The 16,364-nt window shown below is 38.1% G+C and overlaps 1 protein-coding gene across 8 annotated transcripts in view; it reads right to left on the bottom strand.

Moving 5' to 3' along the window:
* DPF3 (double PHD fingers 3) overlaps positions 1–16,364 on the bottom strand; it is a 190,092-nt gene that overhangs the window by 25,327 nt on the left and 148,401 nt on the right. For 4 of the 8 annotated variants that reach the window (XM_090141082.1, XM_031593615.2, XM_031593611.2 and 1 more), the window contains one exon: positions 14,515–14,643. The exons of 1 other annotated variant lie outside the window; for it this stretch is intronic. In XM_090141082.1, the coding sequence (XP_089997208.1) occupies positions 14,515–14,643 (129 nt within the window). Of the gene's footprint in view, positions 1–4,522; positions 5,376–11,128; positions 11,757–14,514; positions 14,644–16,364 lie in introns of those variants that run through there. 3 more of the 8 variants (XM_031593613.2, XM_031593614.2, XM_090141083.1) reach the window with 2 other exon arrangements.

Here is a 16,364-nt window from a genome sequence, read left to right as displayed (position 1 = left end):
AACCATGCAACGCTGGAGATAAACAAGCTATCAGTGTTCAGTGTTTTCTCCATAGCAGTGTGATAGTTTGTAGCATTCAGAGCCACTACAGATATCTTAGGCTATGTCAAAACTGCTTCTAGTTATATCCTGGGTAGCAGTATTAGCAACAACACTGTACTTCAGAAATCTGTGCTTTTTAAAGGTAAATGCCATGCTTCTCCCATCCTGGCGCACACACTGTGGAAACACAAAGAACTAATGGCTACTGGAAAAAAAAAGTTCATCAGGTAACAGATAGAAGTCTCTAGATACACAAAAGAAACATTTGATGAAACAACAACAAAAAAAAATGCAGTCAGGTTTTAAAAAATAGACTTTGAAAATAAGATGCCACAGATGAGTGGCTCTCAGTTTAATCGTTAAAATGAAATGTAGGACTAAACTGTTGCAAGTGCCCTGCTTTAGTGTAGCAGACAAAATATAATTTTACAATAATTTCCAGGGAACAATGGAGATTATAACACATCAGGTCACAATCTAGACAAGCTCAACCAAACTTAAGGGGAATAATCAATGCTTATGTGCTCTCCTGTGTATATATTACATAGTGGAAGTCCTAAAGATCCATCTTCAACATTAGGAATAGGAGGGGTACAGAGAAGGCTCTACTACTGCTAATGAGTATTATGTATAAAAGCTTGGATCTACAGAGAAAAGTTTTGTCGGCTTTTTTCATGATTTAGAGGCTGAATGACTCCAAGTAGAAGGATTCTTTTCCCTGATACCAGGCAAAAGTTTGGAATAAATTTTAAGCAGGTGCAGCATACCAGCTTAAGACAAAGCAAAGAAGCTAATGGCTCTGTCACTGCACTCATAATCCAGGATTGCAGCTCACAACTTTGTTAACCTTCAACCACATCTCAGCCCAGGGAACAACAGCCATAGAGACCCCCAACAGCTGTAGCAATGCTGTCAAACACATTTACATGCAACTTCTATCACATCTGATTCTCACCAGCAAGGACTCTTCCCCACCTAGCCAGCATAACAAAGAAAATCTCCTCTGGGAGCTGAGTGAACTGTGGTATTTTCTCCAGACCAGATAATTTCTGCACAATTAAAAATTTCCTTTATAGCATTTATATTTCCAGGTCTGTGGCTTGAGGGAGGGGGGGGGGGAGGGAAAAAAAAAAAAAAAAAAGGAATAAAACAAAAAGCACAAAAACATTCAAGGTAAGACCTATGCAGAATTGTCCTCTGGAGACTTTACAGCCTGTAGCGATAGCTTTGTTGTGGTGGGAAGCATCCCATTCATCTAAACAGAGTGGAGACAGCCATCCATAAAGGTAAATTTCAACATACCTTTTCACTCCTGGTTAGCTTAACAGAAATATCTGTCTTTACTCTGTGTATCTGTCATAATGGGGACAATGACAGTGACAACTGAGTTCAGACCTATTGAACAAGAAAAGTGTACTGATGCCACAAGTAGATTCCTTCCTTCCTTCTTCCCTTCCACTTTCCTTTCTTTGATTTGTCACCACTCAGTTTTGCCCTTAGTCCAACCTCCATCTGGGTCTCTCTGTCCTACACAGCACACCAGGAAGCTCAAGAGGAGCTAGGAGAAGAGCAAAAGCAGCAATGACCAGGGGCTCAGGATCTGTCATCAAACATCTTCCATTCCAGCTCTGCTTTGGGGAAGGAAAAGATTACTTGCATCCCATGAAATCCTTCAGAAAAGTAGTATTATAGGCTTGAAATTCAGACTATGGTAAAATATCTGAGAGAAAATCACAGAGAGGGAATTGGAAAAGGAAAAGGCTTTAAAACCAACAACATCAGTAAGCGCTCTCAGGAAGGGATTGTAGTTGCCTTCTCAACACAGCTCAGTAATACAGCTAGCACCTCATCCCACCTCCACAGCTGTCTCTGGCCCCCAATATCCAAAACTTGCAAAGGAGGAAAAGATCTTTCCAGCTGCAGAACAGTTGAGGACAGGCCAGCCAGTAACCCACAGGCTGCTCAACCAGATCCTAAATAAGTTCCCAAGAACCACACTTACTGGGGACAGTAAGTGTAGCTGAAACCCTTTGGTTTCCTCCTTCCTCCAGTGAATCTGTCACAGGCCTCTTCAACGTAAGGTCTGAAGGTAAAAAGTGAAGCTTTCAAGTCATGCTTTGCCCAGCTGAATGGAGAAACAAAACACTGAAGGAAATTGAAATTATACATCTAAAAAATAAAACTTTACAGGAAATAGCTAATTCTCACATGCTCTGTCACATAGAAATGCTGAAAATCATGCAGGTAGGAGTTCACGTTGTACAATTATAATGGTTTTCTACAGACATATATTTTCTTTCTGGATTCATTTCTGATGTGCTCCTTAGGACATTTTATCCTAAGGATTTGTCATTTAATCTGCTGGGTTTTTTTCTCACTACTCTACAGACCTTGTATCCACATCAGAAGATTGCTTAAAAATTACGTCCCCTCCGCTATTCTTGTAAGCAACTGCCAAAATAAGAAGGTCCATGTATAGCCTCTGCTGGTAGTGGAGCAATTGATGACAAGGCAGAGAAAACACAGCAGAGCTTTGTAAAAACAAAAGCAGACCTATTAGGGAAGAGAAAACACAGCTTTTTGTTAAAAAATGACATCTAATCTGAAACAGCATTTTCTCTTTCCATTCTATACAACTGCAGTATTAATCTAACATGTAAAAAGGAAGGGGAGGTTTCATGTCTGCACTGTGAAATGCAGCAAAGGAAACCACAGATTTGGATGCGGCAGACAAGCACTCCAGAGGCAGGATTAGAAATGTTATAGGTAGGATCAGGTCTCCATAACACAAAAAATATCAAATAATTTAAACTCCACCTTTCAATCTAGAATACCTTACTGCAACTCTAATAATCTCATAGAAAAGGTTATTAAAACACAAACATACTTAGGAAGATCATCTACCACCACTACGTCACAGGAAATACTCTTAAAATGAGTCCTTCACATAAGCTGTGTTGTATTTCCTGCCTACCTTTACTAGAGCAAGCAACAGGACCAGTTTCTGCAGTCCGGCGAATGGGGTCAAAAGAAAGTAAAAGAGGAAAAGGAAGAAAAGTTTTTTGGTTATCTTCAAGCTTCATTAAGAGATACAAAACAAAATCCAGGAGCAAAAATCATAATTTACAAAACGGAAAAGAAAAACAAAATCAATAGAGGAGGAAGTTTTATTTTAAGCTTCAAAGAGAGTATTATAAACAATGGAGAGCTTAGAAAATTATATGTACAAGTATGTTATTCAACAATGTCTTTTTAAAAGATTACTTGCAGTAAAAAAGACCCTGCAGAATCGGTTTGATAATGTGATATTTACAGAGGAATATACAGTAGGGGCATTGGAAGCAGAACTTTTATTTGAGAGGAATATTACACAAACTGAATACAGACCCTACAGTTTGCAAATCTTCATTACGGTTGTGCGTTTCATTATATTTTGATTAAATAAAATCTGATTTCTTCTTTTTCTCTAGCGGCAGCTCACCAACGCAAGCGTACAAACAACAAAATTATCAAAGCAAACCCATCCTGGTAAAGAGCCTGATTATGACATAAATTTTGTCATTCAACTTAGTGAGAGCAGAACTCAGGTCTACCAGAGATTTAATATGGCTACTTTTGGCCCTATGTGTTAATCCAAAGGGAGAGGAAGAAGGGGGAGGGAGCACTGCGACGGACACAAGAAAACCTCTCAAAGAGGTGAGTTTAAGTTTTAGGTGTGCAAGAAATACAATGCAGGATGAGGCCTTCTGTCAGCTTCACCTATAGAGGATGCATTTTCGTAGACAATTTTTTCACTCAAAAAAACCAACATAAGTCACATTAACAAAACACTTTATTATCTATACACTGGGTCTATACCAATAGATACATCTGACTACAGAGGACAGCTAATCTCAGAGCCAAGTCCAATGCCCTTCTAACACACAAGGCTCGCATCCTTGCTAGCCTGCATCACACATGACAACAAACTATCCACTGTGAGCAGATTTGGCAGCCAACAAAATTTTCCAATGCTTTCATGAAGCAGAACTTATTTCATTGAGAAGATGGCTAACAACCCAGAATGAAGGCTGTGAATGTCCCTCACCGGACAATTTAGGATTGCAGCTGTGGGAACTCAAATTCTTCTCCTGCTGAGTATCCCCTGTTGCTTACTGCTGACATGGGGGTATACCTCTATACTTTTCAAAGTCCACTATTTCATAAAAAAGGGCAAATACAGAGGTTTCTACACAGGGCATCATCCTTGACTCCAGCAGGAAGCTCCATGCCAAGAGCATCCAAACAGAATAGATACTTTCCTTACAACCAACTCACAATCAGCTGAGGAATTATCAAAGGAAAAACAAAAAACAAAAAAAAAAGAAAAAGAAAAAAGAATAATACTAATGAGAAGAAACAAAACAAAACAAAAAACAACCTAATAGTTGCTTTCCTTTCTGTAAATCTCTCTTTTAGCAGAAGTATTTCACAGAGTTGCTCAAACGAAAACCTGTTTTACTGTGCAGAAGAGACACATCAATCCTACGGGGAGAAGACAGTCCTTTGAATTGGACACAACATCTGGTAACAAAAAAAATCCAGGCACTGAGCCTGGTCTTTGCTCTTTCAGCAGTTTTTGTTCAGATTTGTGCCTAACACAAGTAAAGCAAAGTAAGATTTAAGCATCTAACAGGATAATATTATTCAGGAGAAAGAAAACCAGAACAGTCTGCACTTACCACATCCAATTTGCAAAAAACAAAGATACCCAGCACATGTATGAATGGCTTCTTTAAAGTAAGAGAGAGAGCAGAGTTGATCTTTATTTTCATTATTTAAAAAAGTTTTTTTTTCTTAAAGTAAATATTCAGTCTTTATTTTACATTAAGTGCTTTTTTAAAATTCCACGTCTTCACAAAATTGCATTTAAAATTTGAAGTAAAACGTATTTCAAACAAAAATACTGTGCAACTTCAGCACTCCTTTTCTCTCTTAAATATTGAAATAAATAAAATAATTAAGTCTTTTTTTCAGTTTGTTTGTTTTTCAGTCAGTTCTACTGTAGATCAATTCCAGTTTGACCTGGGTTTATACACATGCTTAAAAGAAAGTGAAATCAAGGCTTTAAAAAAATTCTTTGTATTGCACCGGCTTAGGGCATCCCCAGAATTTCTCTGAACAGTTGGCAGCCAGCTTCCTACAGTCCAGGCTCCTGTGCCAGATGAAACACAGGGACAGAAGGGTCAGGGCAAGGAGAAGTTATCAGAAGTATCAAAGCATCCTGGCTTCTCTCGACCTTCTTCTGAAATGTCTTGCTTGAAGGATGCCGGAGTCCACGAGGGCAGGGCTGACTGCAGAGGGAAAGGCAATAAAAAGTAAAACTAAACAAACTCAAACAGACAACAAAAGCAAGTGTTCAGAATAAAGCAAAAAAAGCAGAAGTCAACCTTTCAACACTGTTTGCATTCTAGTTCTTTGAAAACATAGCTCGACAGATTCAGTTTCAACTGATGGTGGGAGCCATAAGTAAATACAAAGCAAACAAAAGAGATATGATGGAGCATATCCAAAAGAAAGGCACCAAAGGCTGTCAATTTTTCTTACTGTGAACATAATTAAATCACCTTCTTCATTCAGGTTATATAGCTCTCTTTTCTCTAGAGGTTAAGATTTTGTTTATGAAATCCTGCTCTGATTACATAGCTATATTACTAATTAGTTGTACAGAGCCACAAGCGTATGCAATACAGCACAAAAGATGTTTTCTGAAGTCTGAACCATGCAGATAGGAGCAGCAACAATATGATAACTTCAGAAAATAAGTGAAAAATTGCATTTTGCATTTTCATTTAATCTATGAATGGACTAAGTTGTATACTTCCAGGCTCCTGAGCTTAAAATGTTCATCTGTTTATTTCCACAAAAAAGGAATGCCTTCCCCTCACATCTTTCTCACACCTCATACCAGTTCTGGATGACATGATTCTGTGATTCCATGACATGAATATCCAAAATCTTAGGAGCTGACAGTGACAGAACAATTCAAAGATACAAACTGCCTGCATCCTCTTAACAGGGGTATCAGAACTTGTAACTGCAACATTAGCTTTTTTTTTCTCCCTTACATGTTATTATAACTTGCATTCTCTGAAGTTGGCAACTTTACACTTGTGGAATTACAACAGGAACACTAAAATGGTTTGACCCTAGTTTCATTACCCTATGGTATTTATACAGGTTGGGCTTTTTCAGCCCTGGTAAATATCTGGCAAACAGAACAAAGGTTGGTAGAGTTTATTGCAATGGCTCAATCAGCAAAAATTCATCCTGGCTTCATTCCTACACTGCAAGGGTTTGTCAAAACAACCCCATGCCAGCATGAACACATGTATATCCCTCATTCTTTACATATACTCACAGAGACCCATTTTAAATAAAAAGAAAAAAAATGGAGAAAAAGAAATGAGTGTTTATTGGAAACATCTACATATGCTGCAGCACAAAACACTGGGAAGATTCTGCAGATTATATAATAAGACAACTCCCAGTAGGGTCAGTACAGTGTTTGCTTGAGTAAAACTGCTTGCCATGTAAAAGAGGGAAATTGCATGAGGATCCCGGTTTTGAAAGCTCCACGGTTTGATGGCATTTGAATCATAATTTTAGGACCTGTCTCAAAACATCACTAAAAGAATTAACCAAAGAAAGGCAAAGCAGCCAGGAGAGAATGCAGCCTGGACTCAACCATTCTCTGGGAGCATTTCTGGTTGATCCATGCAAACCAATGTTCTGTCTTTAATCAAGAGCCTGAGCTGAGGACTGTAAAATGGCAAACTGGAACTCCAAATGAATAACTAATGTAAAAGCTTAAAGGCAAAACAATGTGGGGATGGGATTCTAACAACATATTCTTTTGAAACAAATGGCCATCTCAGGGCTTGTCTACACCACACCACAGTTAAGTGTATTAGCAAGGAGGTTTCATTCAATAAAAGCAATAGCTAAGAAAGCTCAGTGCTAATTCTTCTGAAGCCAGTGGCAAATTTCTCTTTGGATCCTGTTTCAGCAGCCCAGGCTCGTCATTCATGACCTTATCACATATGTGCATTGCTATTTCAAGCATACTACATATACAAGAAATACACATTCAACCCACAGGCCCACAAACCTGGAGGAAAGAGGTGCAAAGTGAAGTAAAACATATTTCAGCCTCCATCCTACTTTGCTACATGCCTCACAATCTCCCTTTATTTTACGTCATTTTCATAAAATTTATGTCATATTTTCTTAAAATTTTCCCACTAAATACTACCATGTTTAAATTTTAAAGCGTTTTCATGCAAGAGATGAGGTCTGCCCCTTCTTACACATCCTCTAAGTGCCACAGAAGGAAATATGTTAGAGATCAATGCACACTCCATATAGCCTTTGTTCTCACTACTCAGCTGCTCAAGCAGCACGTCACTTCCTTATTTCCACACTCTCCCATTTGTGAATCAGTTTGCAGAGAATGGCTCAGGAAATTCTGTGACTTTTCTAAGATCCTTTAGTAGTAGAAAGAGGCCTGAGAAGATAGCTAACATGATTAAATAAACAGAAAAGTCTGAATTTAGGATCTGAGATGAAACATTCCTTTATTCACATTTCTTATTGGAACAGTTTTATTTTGGTACATGATTTCTGTGGGAGCATATATGTTTCAGGAGAATCTCTGGATAGACTTGCGCTAACCTTTCTCTAATAAGGATGTCTTTGGAGGAGGACTGGAAGAGCAAGGCTTGTGATTAGTTGAAGGACTATGCCTTCAAAGATCTTCTTATAAAGCTCAGAACGGCAGGTTTCATTGAACTACTGAAATCACTGGGGAATACAGAGCATCACTGTTCTTCCTGATTTCAAAGATGACTTTACTTTTCAGGTACAACCCAGAATTCACACTGAAAACTCTTTTTATGCCTTCCTAGTTTGGTTTGGGACTTATGTGTCTTTGAGGATACATACAATTGGCACTGTGCAGTTCTCTAATTTCTGACCTGGCTATGCTGGTGTCAGGTTCCACTGCTCTGCCTGCTCAACTAAACAGTGAGATGTAGATTTTTCCTCAGGTTGATTATCTCCATCTAATAAAGACATTCTGAGCAATTCAAAGACTTCTCCACTCTCCATAACACAGAACCTATTTTCCCTTCTTTCCTTCCTCAGGACTAGTTGGAACAAGTGACCATCCATATACATAATGGTACAAATAATAGTGATGGGTGTTTTTTATATGCAGTCATCTGTAATAAATGTCAGCTGGCAGTCTCTGTGCACTGTGTGAGTTGTGGCTTTTTTCTGAGGGCACTGCACTACCCAGTTGTCACAAAAATGGGTGGTTAGGTTGCGAAAGGATTAAGACTGTATGCATTGTTATAGTAACTGCATTTGTGAAACTAAACCAAGATTTAATAAATTATGGGCATCTGATTATTGTTTGTATTCCAGAAAAGCCCAGAATGTGTTAGGCATGGTTCACAAAAGACAATGGTAAGGACTCCACTAGGAAAAATATGTAGTTAGAGTACGCTTATTTTGCAGTTAGTAAAGTGACTGGAGTTTTCAGAATGACATACCTGGATAGCTTTCAGCTAGCTAGCTGAGGTGCTACTAGGACACTGGTCAGTACAGAGCTCAGCAAGGGCTGCAAGAACATGCACCAAACTGGGTGACTAGAGCTAACTGCTGTAAACTTAAACTACTGTCATCACTGCACCAGCAGCCACATACAGCTGGTTGGTTCCAGCTATGTAAAGCATCCACCTCTCAGACAGCCAAAGGCAGCTAGAATGAACAAAACTCTTTTCCTGTCCTTCTCCATGACTGACATGGACACAAGAAGATAAAAAATGGATGCAAGAAATCATGCTGCTCTTTGGCTCTGAATATGGCACATTTCTGCTCCCTGTTGTTCACATGGCCATATCACAGAGCAGCAGAAGAAAAAGTTGTATTTTAAAATGAGAGAACGTAACCCTAATACCATAAATTGTAAGTGCAGGGATTGAAGGGCTGGAGAAACAGAAGCATCAATTTGAAGTTCATTTTTTTAATCTAAAAGATTTTTCACATTTATGGTATTTCCTTACAAACTGGGAACAACTGTACCTGCAGGCCAGATTCTGCTATGAGTTTTACGAACGTGCATTTAGTGGAAATGCACTGGACTTCACTGGTATGACTTTATAGTAAAGTCAGTATGGAACAAGTGAGCCTATGCCAGACTCATGGACTCATAATTAGGGAGTGTCTTCTATCTTTACTGTCATTGCTCTTCATTTTATTGTCTGTATTGTCTATGTCTATGCACATACATTTCTGGTCTATATTTACCTACACAAACACATAGGATGATACAGTAGTGCAAGCTAAATCCTATTGCTTTCTGGGATTTTGGAAGAGCAGATGCCTATATGCCTGTGCCTCATGTCTGGAAAAAAACTGAAGTTTGGGCTTTCAGTGAATGCAGAAGAGTGGCAAAATATTATAAATTTATCTGACATGTTCTCCCAGAGAGGAAAACAAACAAACAAACAAAAAAAAGACTAGTTTTGGAATGAATTAAATCAATTAAAGTATACTTCTCAATGCCAGTGTTAAGTCAAAATATCATTGTTTTGACACTTGGATGATTATAACACACCAGCAGGAACAGAATAGCAACAGGAAAAGATCATAAATATGGGAAAAGCTCAAACAAGGTTCCTTCCTTACAAGAGTGCATGGCTCTTGCATTCCGTGTTTCTACACTAGAAACACATGGAGCTATTTTGTAACATTTAGTAACATATCTAATTCTGGGGGCAGTTTATTAATGTAATCTAAACACCATGCTGGATTTACATTCAGGTATACATCCACGTATCCCTAACAGAAGAATCCGGCCACTGCTTATTTCATGCCAAAAATCAACAATAAAAACAACAAAAACAAAGACCTCTGTAAGCAGCATGAGTGGATTCTTTATGGAAAGGAAAAAAAAAAGGCTGAAAGAGCTCTCACAGACAGTACTGTGATAACCCATCAAAAGAAGCAAGAGAAATGGAATCCATCTGGACAGGCTTCATTCACGTACTAGAACAATATATATCCAAAGTCTTTATTACAAGGCTGAGATTTTTTATTCTGGCATCACATGCACACAGTTGAAGGACTAGGCACTGCCCAAATAAATTTCTATTTTATCTCTGATTTATTCTTAAAACAAAGATCAGTCAAGGGTCTCTTGAAAATCCAGAGAACAGTGATTTCACAATCAGTGAAAGATATTTCAGCCAGGACATACCTTTCAAATCCTGCTGCACGTTTCCTCCTTTCTGGGATAGTCGCTGGGAAGGGAGTCACTTTCTTCTCCATTGCCCTTGGAACTTTAATGAGTATTGCTTTGGTTTATTTCAAGAGAAGCAATTGCAAAGCAAACAAAGTGTCTCACAAGACACTACAGAGAGAAAAATCTGGGCAACACAGAAAAAATGCTGTGAAGTAAAATTTAAAAATGGAAAGAAAAGTATAGGTGAGGTATATTTCCATATAATTTCTTCCATGATTCTGCTGCTCCATCTGTTTCATCTTTGACATCTATGACTCGCAATTTATATTCCATCCCTATGCTTGGAAATTGCTATCCATGAAGTGAAGGTTAAAAAAAAAAAAAAAAGTAGAACTGAGCGAGGAAGAGATGAAGGGGTGCAGGTAGGAAGAGATCTATTGTAAAGGTGTCCAAAGGAGAGATGGAAATGTGTTCCCCAAGGTCATGGTCTTCCATGGAGCTGCTTGTGTCTTCAAGCTGTTAAATACAAGTGCAGCAGGTGTACAAGAAGAGCCAAATTCCACAATAAGTGCAAAATCTCAAATGCAGAAGCCATCACACCAAGGGTTTCCTTGTCCTCCAAGGAAGTTCATCCACAGTGGTTCTCTAGAAACAGTTCTATCATCAAGTAGACATCCATTGCTTTTTTTTTTTTTTGCTTTTTTTTTTTTTTTTGTATTTTTATTTAAAAAGTAACTTTTTCTAATAATATATAGATTATATAAATAATAATAATTAAAAAAAACTATTTGGGTTTGCTTTCATGTTCTCCAACCCATCTCTATTTTACGTGGTTTGCCAATATATATATTAAAAGAGAAGAAAATCAACTCTGCTCACTATTTAAAAAAATATTAAATCCACCTTTTATGTTTCCAGAGAGAAAGAGAAGGGGGGGAGGTGGGAGAAGAACAAATTAAAATGAAAAAAAAAAAAAAACAAGAAAAAAAAAAAACAGGAAAATCAAAACCTTCTGTCTCTTCAAAATGGTTGTCAAGAACTTTAAATGCTTGTGCTTTCAGTGTACACCCCACAGGAAAAACAACAAAAACAACATCAACAATAACAAAAAAAAAACAAAAACAAAAAACAAAAAAACCACCCAAGGACCTAAAATTAAAAAAAAAGATAATAATTCTAGTAGTAAAATGGACAGCAAATTGCTCAGAGTTTGTGTCTTTTTAGTTAATTTAGCAGCCGCCCTTTTTGTCTGCAGAGGGAGAGCTGCTACCACAGCCACCTCCTCGGCTCGAGAGAGGCTCTTCTGCATCATCCTCGTCAAAGCCATGAAAGGTCGAGGTGTCGCTTTCTGACGTGGAACCGAACAAGTCCTCCGTAGTGCGTGTTGGCGCTGCTTCGTCCCTCCTGCCTTCTCTTCCCAAATGAGCTGACATGTATGATGAATATATCAGCACATGGGTTAAGCAACAGGCATCATCATCATCATTTTTTAAGTATCATTACTATTAAACAATACAGACTATCAAGCTTATAGGTGTGTGTTTGCACGTGCCCGTGTACCTCAACAACATGCCTTGGTAGAACCGCAGCAAGAAAAATAAACAAGGATCAGTTTCTCTTTCAAAGAAAAAAAATCTACCAATAACACAGGTGCCCATAGCCATGGCAGCGAAAGGGTTAATCGTATTTTCCTCTCTTCAAAAACATTAACATATTTTCTCGTGATTACTTAGATCAGTTTTAAGAGATATTTATCACATATAAGTAATTAGACACCATTAGCTCTAAGCACAATGACTGTCCTTCAGACTGGCATCACCTTTTACAATTTTACTGCTATTGAAATGTGACCCATTAGACATCTCATCAGCCTCAAGACTTTTATCCCTGTCCTTCACCTGATCCCGAAGAGCCTCCTCTATAGACAAAATGACATACATTTTGAAGACTAAGCAAAAGTAAGCTAAACAAATACTTCTATTCTGATTTCATGGTATCTCCTTCAAAAATACCACCACCACCCCCAACAAACAACAATTCAACAACTAAATCAACTGAGAAGAGATCTATCATGGGAAATACTGAAAAGTGCAAGAGTATGTTAATCCAACTTTCAATATGGAACAGGTAATTCTCCACACAGAACATCAACAGCAATAACAACAATAGCAACAAAATGATTAATAGTAATAACGTTCAGAATCTCTCTCTAAGAAAGACAGAAAAAAAAAAGATGTCTCTTGTGCCCCAGCAAATGAGTGTCGGTTTGTAGGGGACAGCTGTTTTTTAACTCAGAAACACTAACATGACATTAAGTAACCGTTTGGTCTTCACTCCAGCTACAGGAATCAGCCATATAACTGCATGGTTAAGTAAACCGCTTTGCTTGAGAAACAAAGAATTAAATCCTGTTCACAAAACGAAAGTGGATGTAACAAAATAATTGGTAGATGAACCACCTTATAGAGATGTGATTTTAGTGGCTTTGAGAAGGGAAGAAACAAGATGATTTCCACAACCTCTCTTTCAGTATAATGAAAATGTTCCCCATTATCAAGAAAGAGGAAGATGGACACCAAAGACTTTTCATTGTTTTAGTTTACAGATTAGTGTGTGGTTGTACCTTAATCACTTCCATCACACATCAGTCACATCATTGCAGACCCTTATGAATGACCCAGGGTGGGTCAGAATTTGTACAAGGATAGCATTTAATGGAACTGATTTTGCACAATTTAGGTTACATGCGGATCTACTTGTTCCACCACACTAAGCCATCAAGGAAATTAATGTATTTGTATTTCATTCTGATATAATCACCATAGCAATGTTTAAATAGCAAAAAGTATGGATCTGTCTCACTGTGCAGTCTCAGGACAATGCAGAAATAAGTTATATTGAACTACAGCAATCAAGGGGAATGGAAATGATCTTCCAAGTTGGCACCACAGACCGCATGAGACTTTCCCTTTAAGTATTAAGAAGCAAACACGTATCACTAAAAGGTCCATGTTACTGTCTGTGCAGCATTCTTTGGGATGCCTCTGGAGAAAACCAAAAGGTTCGCCACTGGTCCCCTGGTGACCAGTCAGTATCACTTCAGAACATCTTCAAAGGTCACAACAACTGCAGAAGGCAATTTGCCAGTGAGAGTCTAATCCTGCTCCCACTGAATTTGACTAGAGGTTTACTATGAATTTCAGTGGGAGTATGAGCAGGCCATTCATTCAGTACAAGAACACTTCACTTTGCACTTCAGCCATCACAAAACAAACATCTTTCAGTGACCATAGTACAGAAATAGCAGCAATACTGAATTTCAAGATCTCTTTTGTTTCCACATTTACATTTGAAATTCTTATCACCATTAGTATCACCACTGCCCACAAATGACACAACTGGAAACTTGGGCCTAAGTTGGAATATGCAGTTATTAAAGGTCTTCCATTTCCTCTACCATTGCCACCACCTCTCACATGAGCTATAAATAACTGTTCAGCTGGGATAAAGTTTTTTTTAAAAAAAAGAAGAAAAAGAAAAAGAAAAAAAGAAAGGAAGGAAGAAAACAACAGTCCAGAAATAAAGACAATCCAGAATGGAAAAGACACAACTGCCTACATTTAAAAAGAGTGAAGGGAAGAAAATGGAGAAATAAAAATGTCTTTAAACAAAACTGATGATAGTCATCTTGTAAGAGGATAATTCTTGACAGCTACCCCCATTCCTACCCTGTAATTTCCTCCCTCTTTCTTTTTTGGATGAAAAAAATGCATGAAATGTGTAATCAATGGAAATGCTTGTCATGCAACTTTCATAAATCTTGTAAGTAATTTATAGTTGTAATTGCAGCATTTAAGACAGAGCCCATTCTTTAACATTGTTTTAGGGTCTTCTCCTTCTGTTAAAGGAAGAACTAGTACATGTACCAAAGTTTGTAGAAGTCAATAAATACATTAAAATTTTATTACTTCATAAGATCTCATTAGCTTAAAATTGTGAATCCAAAAATGTTTTTATGACAGAAAATTTCCCAACCATCCTTTGCCATAAACACAGACAAGAGGTAAGACCTTGTTTTCTATTCCCTCCCAAATGTGCTGGCTTTCTTCAAAATCTTCAGGAGCAAAAAAAACAGAATACAAACACACATTTATATAAGAAAGCTGCAAGAAGAAGTCACCTACCAGAGCGCCCACAGTCTGAGCACGACACAAGTTCCTCAGGCCGGCCACTTTTTTTGTTCATATTGGAGCCTCCAAGGCAGAAGTCACAGTAGTTATTGGGAATGATGACCCCATCTGGTCCTTTCTGGGCTGCAGTCAGGTTAGAAATCAGATTTACTTAAAGAGCATTCAGTTTGGATATTTCCCCCTTTTCTTTGATATGATGTTAAATTGGTGAGTTTGCAGGCCACACAAAACACTGTCAGTTAGAACAGAAAGTGAATTCTGTGAATCACCTCCATCTCAGGTACACCAACCGTATGCTTTAGCTATTTTGTCTGCACTTCACCATTTCCTTTACAATGCAGCTGGTCTGGTCCCTCACCAAGACCTGCTGCCAGAGATCCCTGAACAGTTCAGGGAATTCATAATACACACAAGTATATAAACAATCCCTAATGCAGAATCAGACCTGAGCTGTCAGTAAGCCAAGCCTGGCTTTTCAGACAGCAGCCATAAACGTAAACACACAAAGTACAATTTCAGAAAGGAAAAGCACATTCCCCAAAACTCCAAAACCCACAGCACAGAAACCTAACCGGGTTTATTTCTAAAGCTTTCTTTTTGAAGAGATTACATCTCAAAGCTGTGGAGTCTCCTCATTCAAAAAGTTCATAGTCGCAGTCACTTCTGGGTGATGGACCCAGGCTCACACTACCTGCAGTAGACTGTGCATGCCCAGGAGATGAGGGCAAGGCAGCAAGTCTGGCCCAAGTGAGCATCCAGCACAGGTGCAAAGAGTTGGCCAAGGGTGGAAGTCTAAGCTGCTGAGATAAAAACTTCAGCCAAGAAAAAAAGGAGGGAATCTGAGTTATTTTCCAGCTAGGGATAGCTATAAAGGAGAAAACATACAGTGGATCTTAAGTAGAGGGGAAGTCTGTTCCCCTAGAAAAAAGAGATAGGCAGACATATTTTGTATTCTCAGGTTGAACAAAACATCAGTGCTTTATTTCCTTCTTCACAGCTGCCATTTTCCTCCTTTACTCTCCAGAGAGAGAGAACTTATTGTTTCTGCCTAACCAGGAGCTTGGAAAGGTTTAGAGTGGAAGGAATGGTCAGCATGGTCTATGTTTTTCCTTTTTTTAACTTAAAAATTCTAGCAGTATATCTGACCTAACCCTACTCCATGTAGATTGCTACAAACCAGAAAAAATGAAGACCTTTAAACTGTGCCATCTATATTTAATTATCTTTTTAATGCATATTTTGTAACTTGCAGATTTTTAACAGATGTTCTGACAGCCTTTATTGATGGTCTTTTTGTCCACATTCAAATTTCCCCTGAAGAACAATGACATTTTAAAGGGCTTCTGGTAGCACTCCAAGACACACACTTAAAATTAAATTTTTCTCAGAGTTCAATCGGTTGTTGGATTGGGTGCATCTATTTATTCATTCACTTCCAGCTGTTGATTATCTGAGCTTTTTTGGAAATTGGTAGCTGAAAGACTGCAAGTAAGGTGAAAATAAGAAAAAAAATTTAAAAACATAACACTGCAAATACACCATTATCTTCCCACACAATCACCAAGTCCCTGATGTATTTACAAAACAATGGGTTTTACTCTGATATGGTGCTGTTAAGATCTTCAGTTCTCCCAAGAACAGACATAAGCTCCCACTCTTTGGTTAGCATTTTGCCATTTCGCAGAGAGGCATTTAAGACACGTGTGCAAGATAAGCAAAAAAGAACAGCAACCAGGTGGAAGCCTGGCACATCGATTCATTTTAAGAGCTGTAACAAAATGGTCATAAAGTTGCTGCTTGTACTCTTTTTTTTCTTTCTTTTTTTTTCCTTTTTTTTTTTTTTT

This window comes from Phasianus colchicus, chromosome 5 (assembly GCF_987193195.1).
Source record: "Phasianus colchicus chromosome 5, bPhaCol1.hap1.1, whole genome shotgun sequence".
Classification (NCBI taxonomy): Eukaryota; Metazoa; Chordata; class Aves; order Galliformes; family Phasianidae; genus Phasianus; species Phasianus colchicus.
This window is presented reverse-complemented; position numbering and strand designations above follow the sequence as displayed.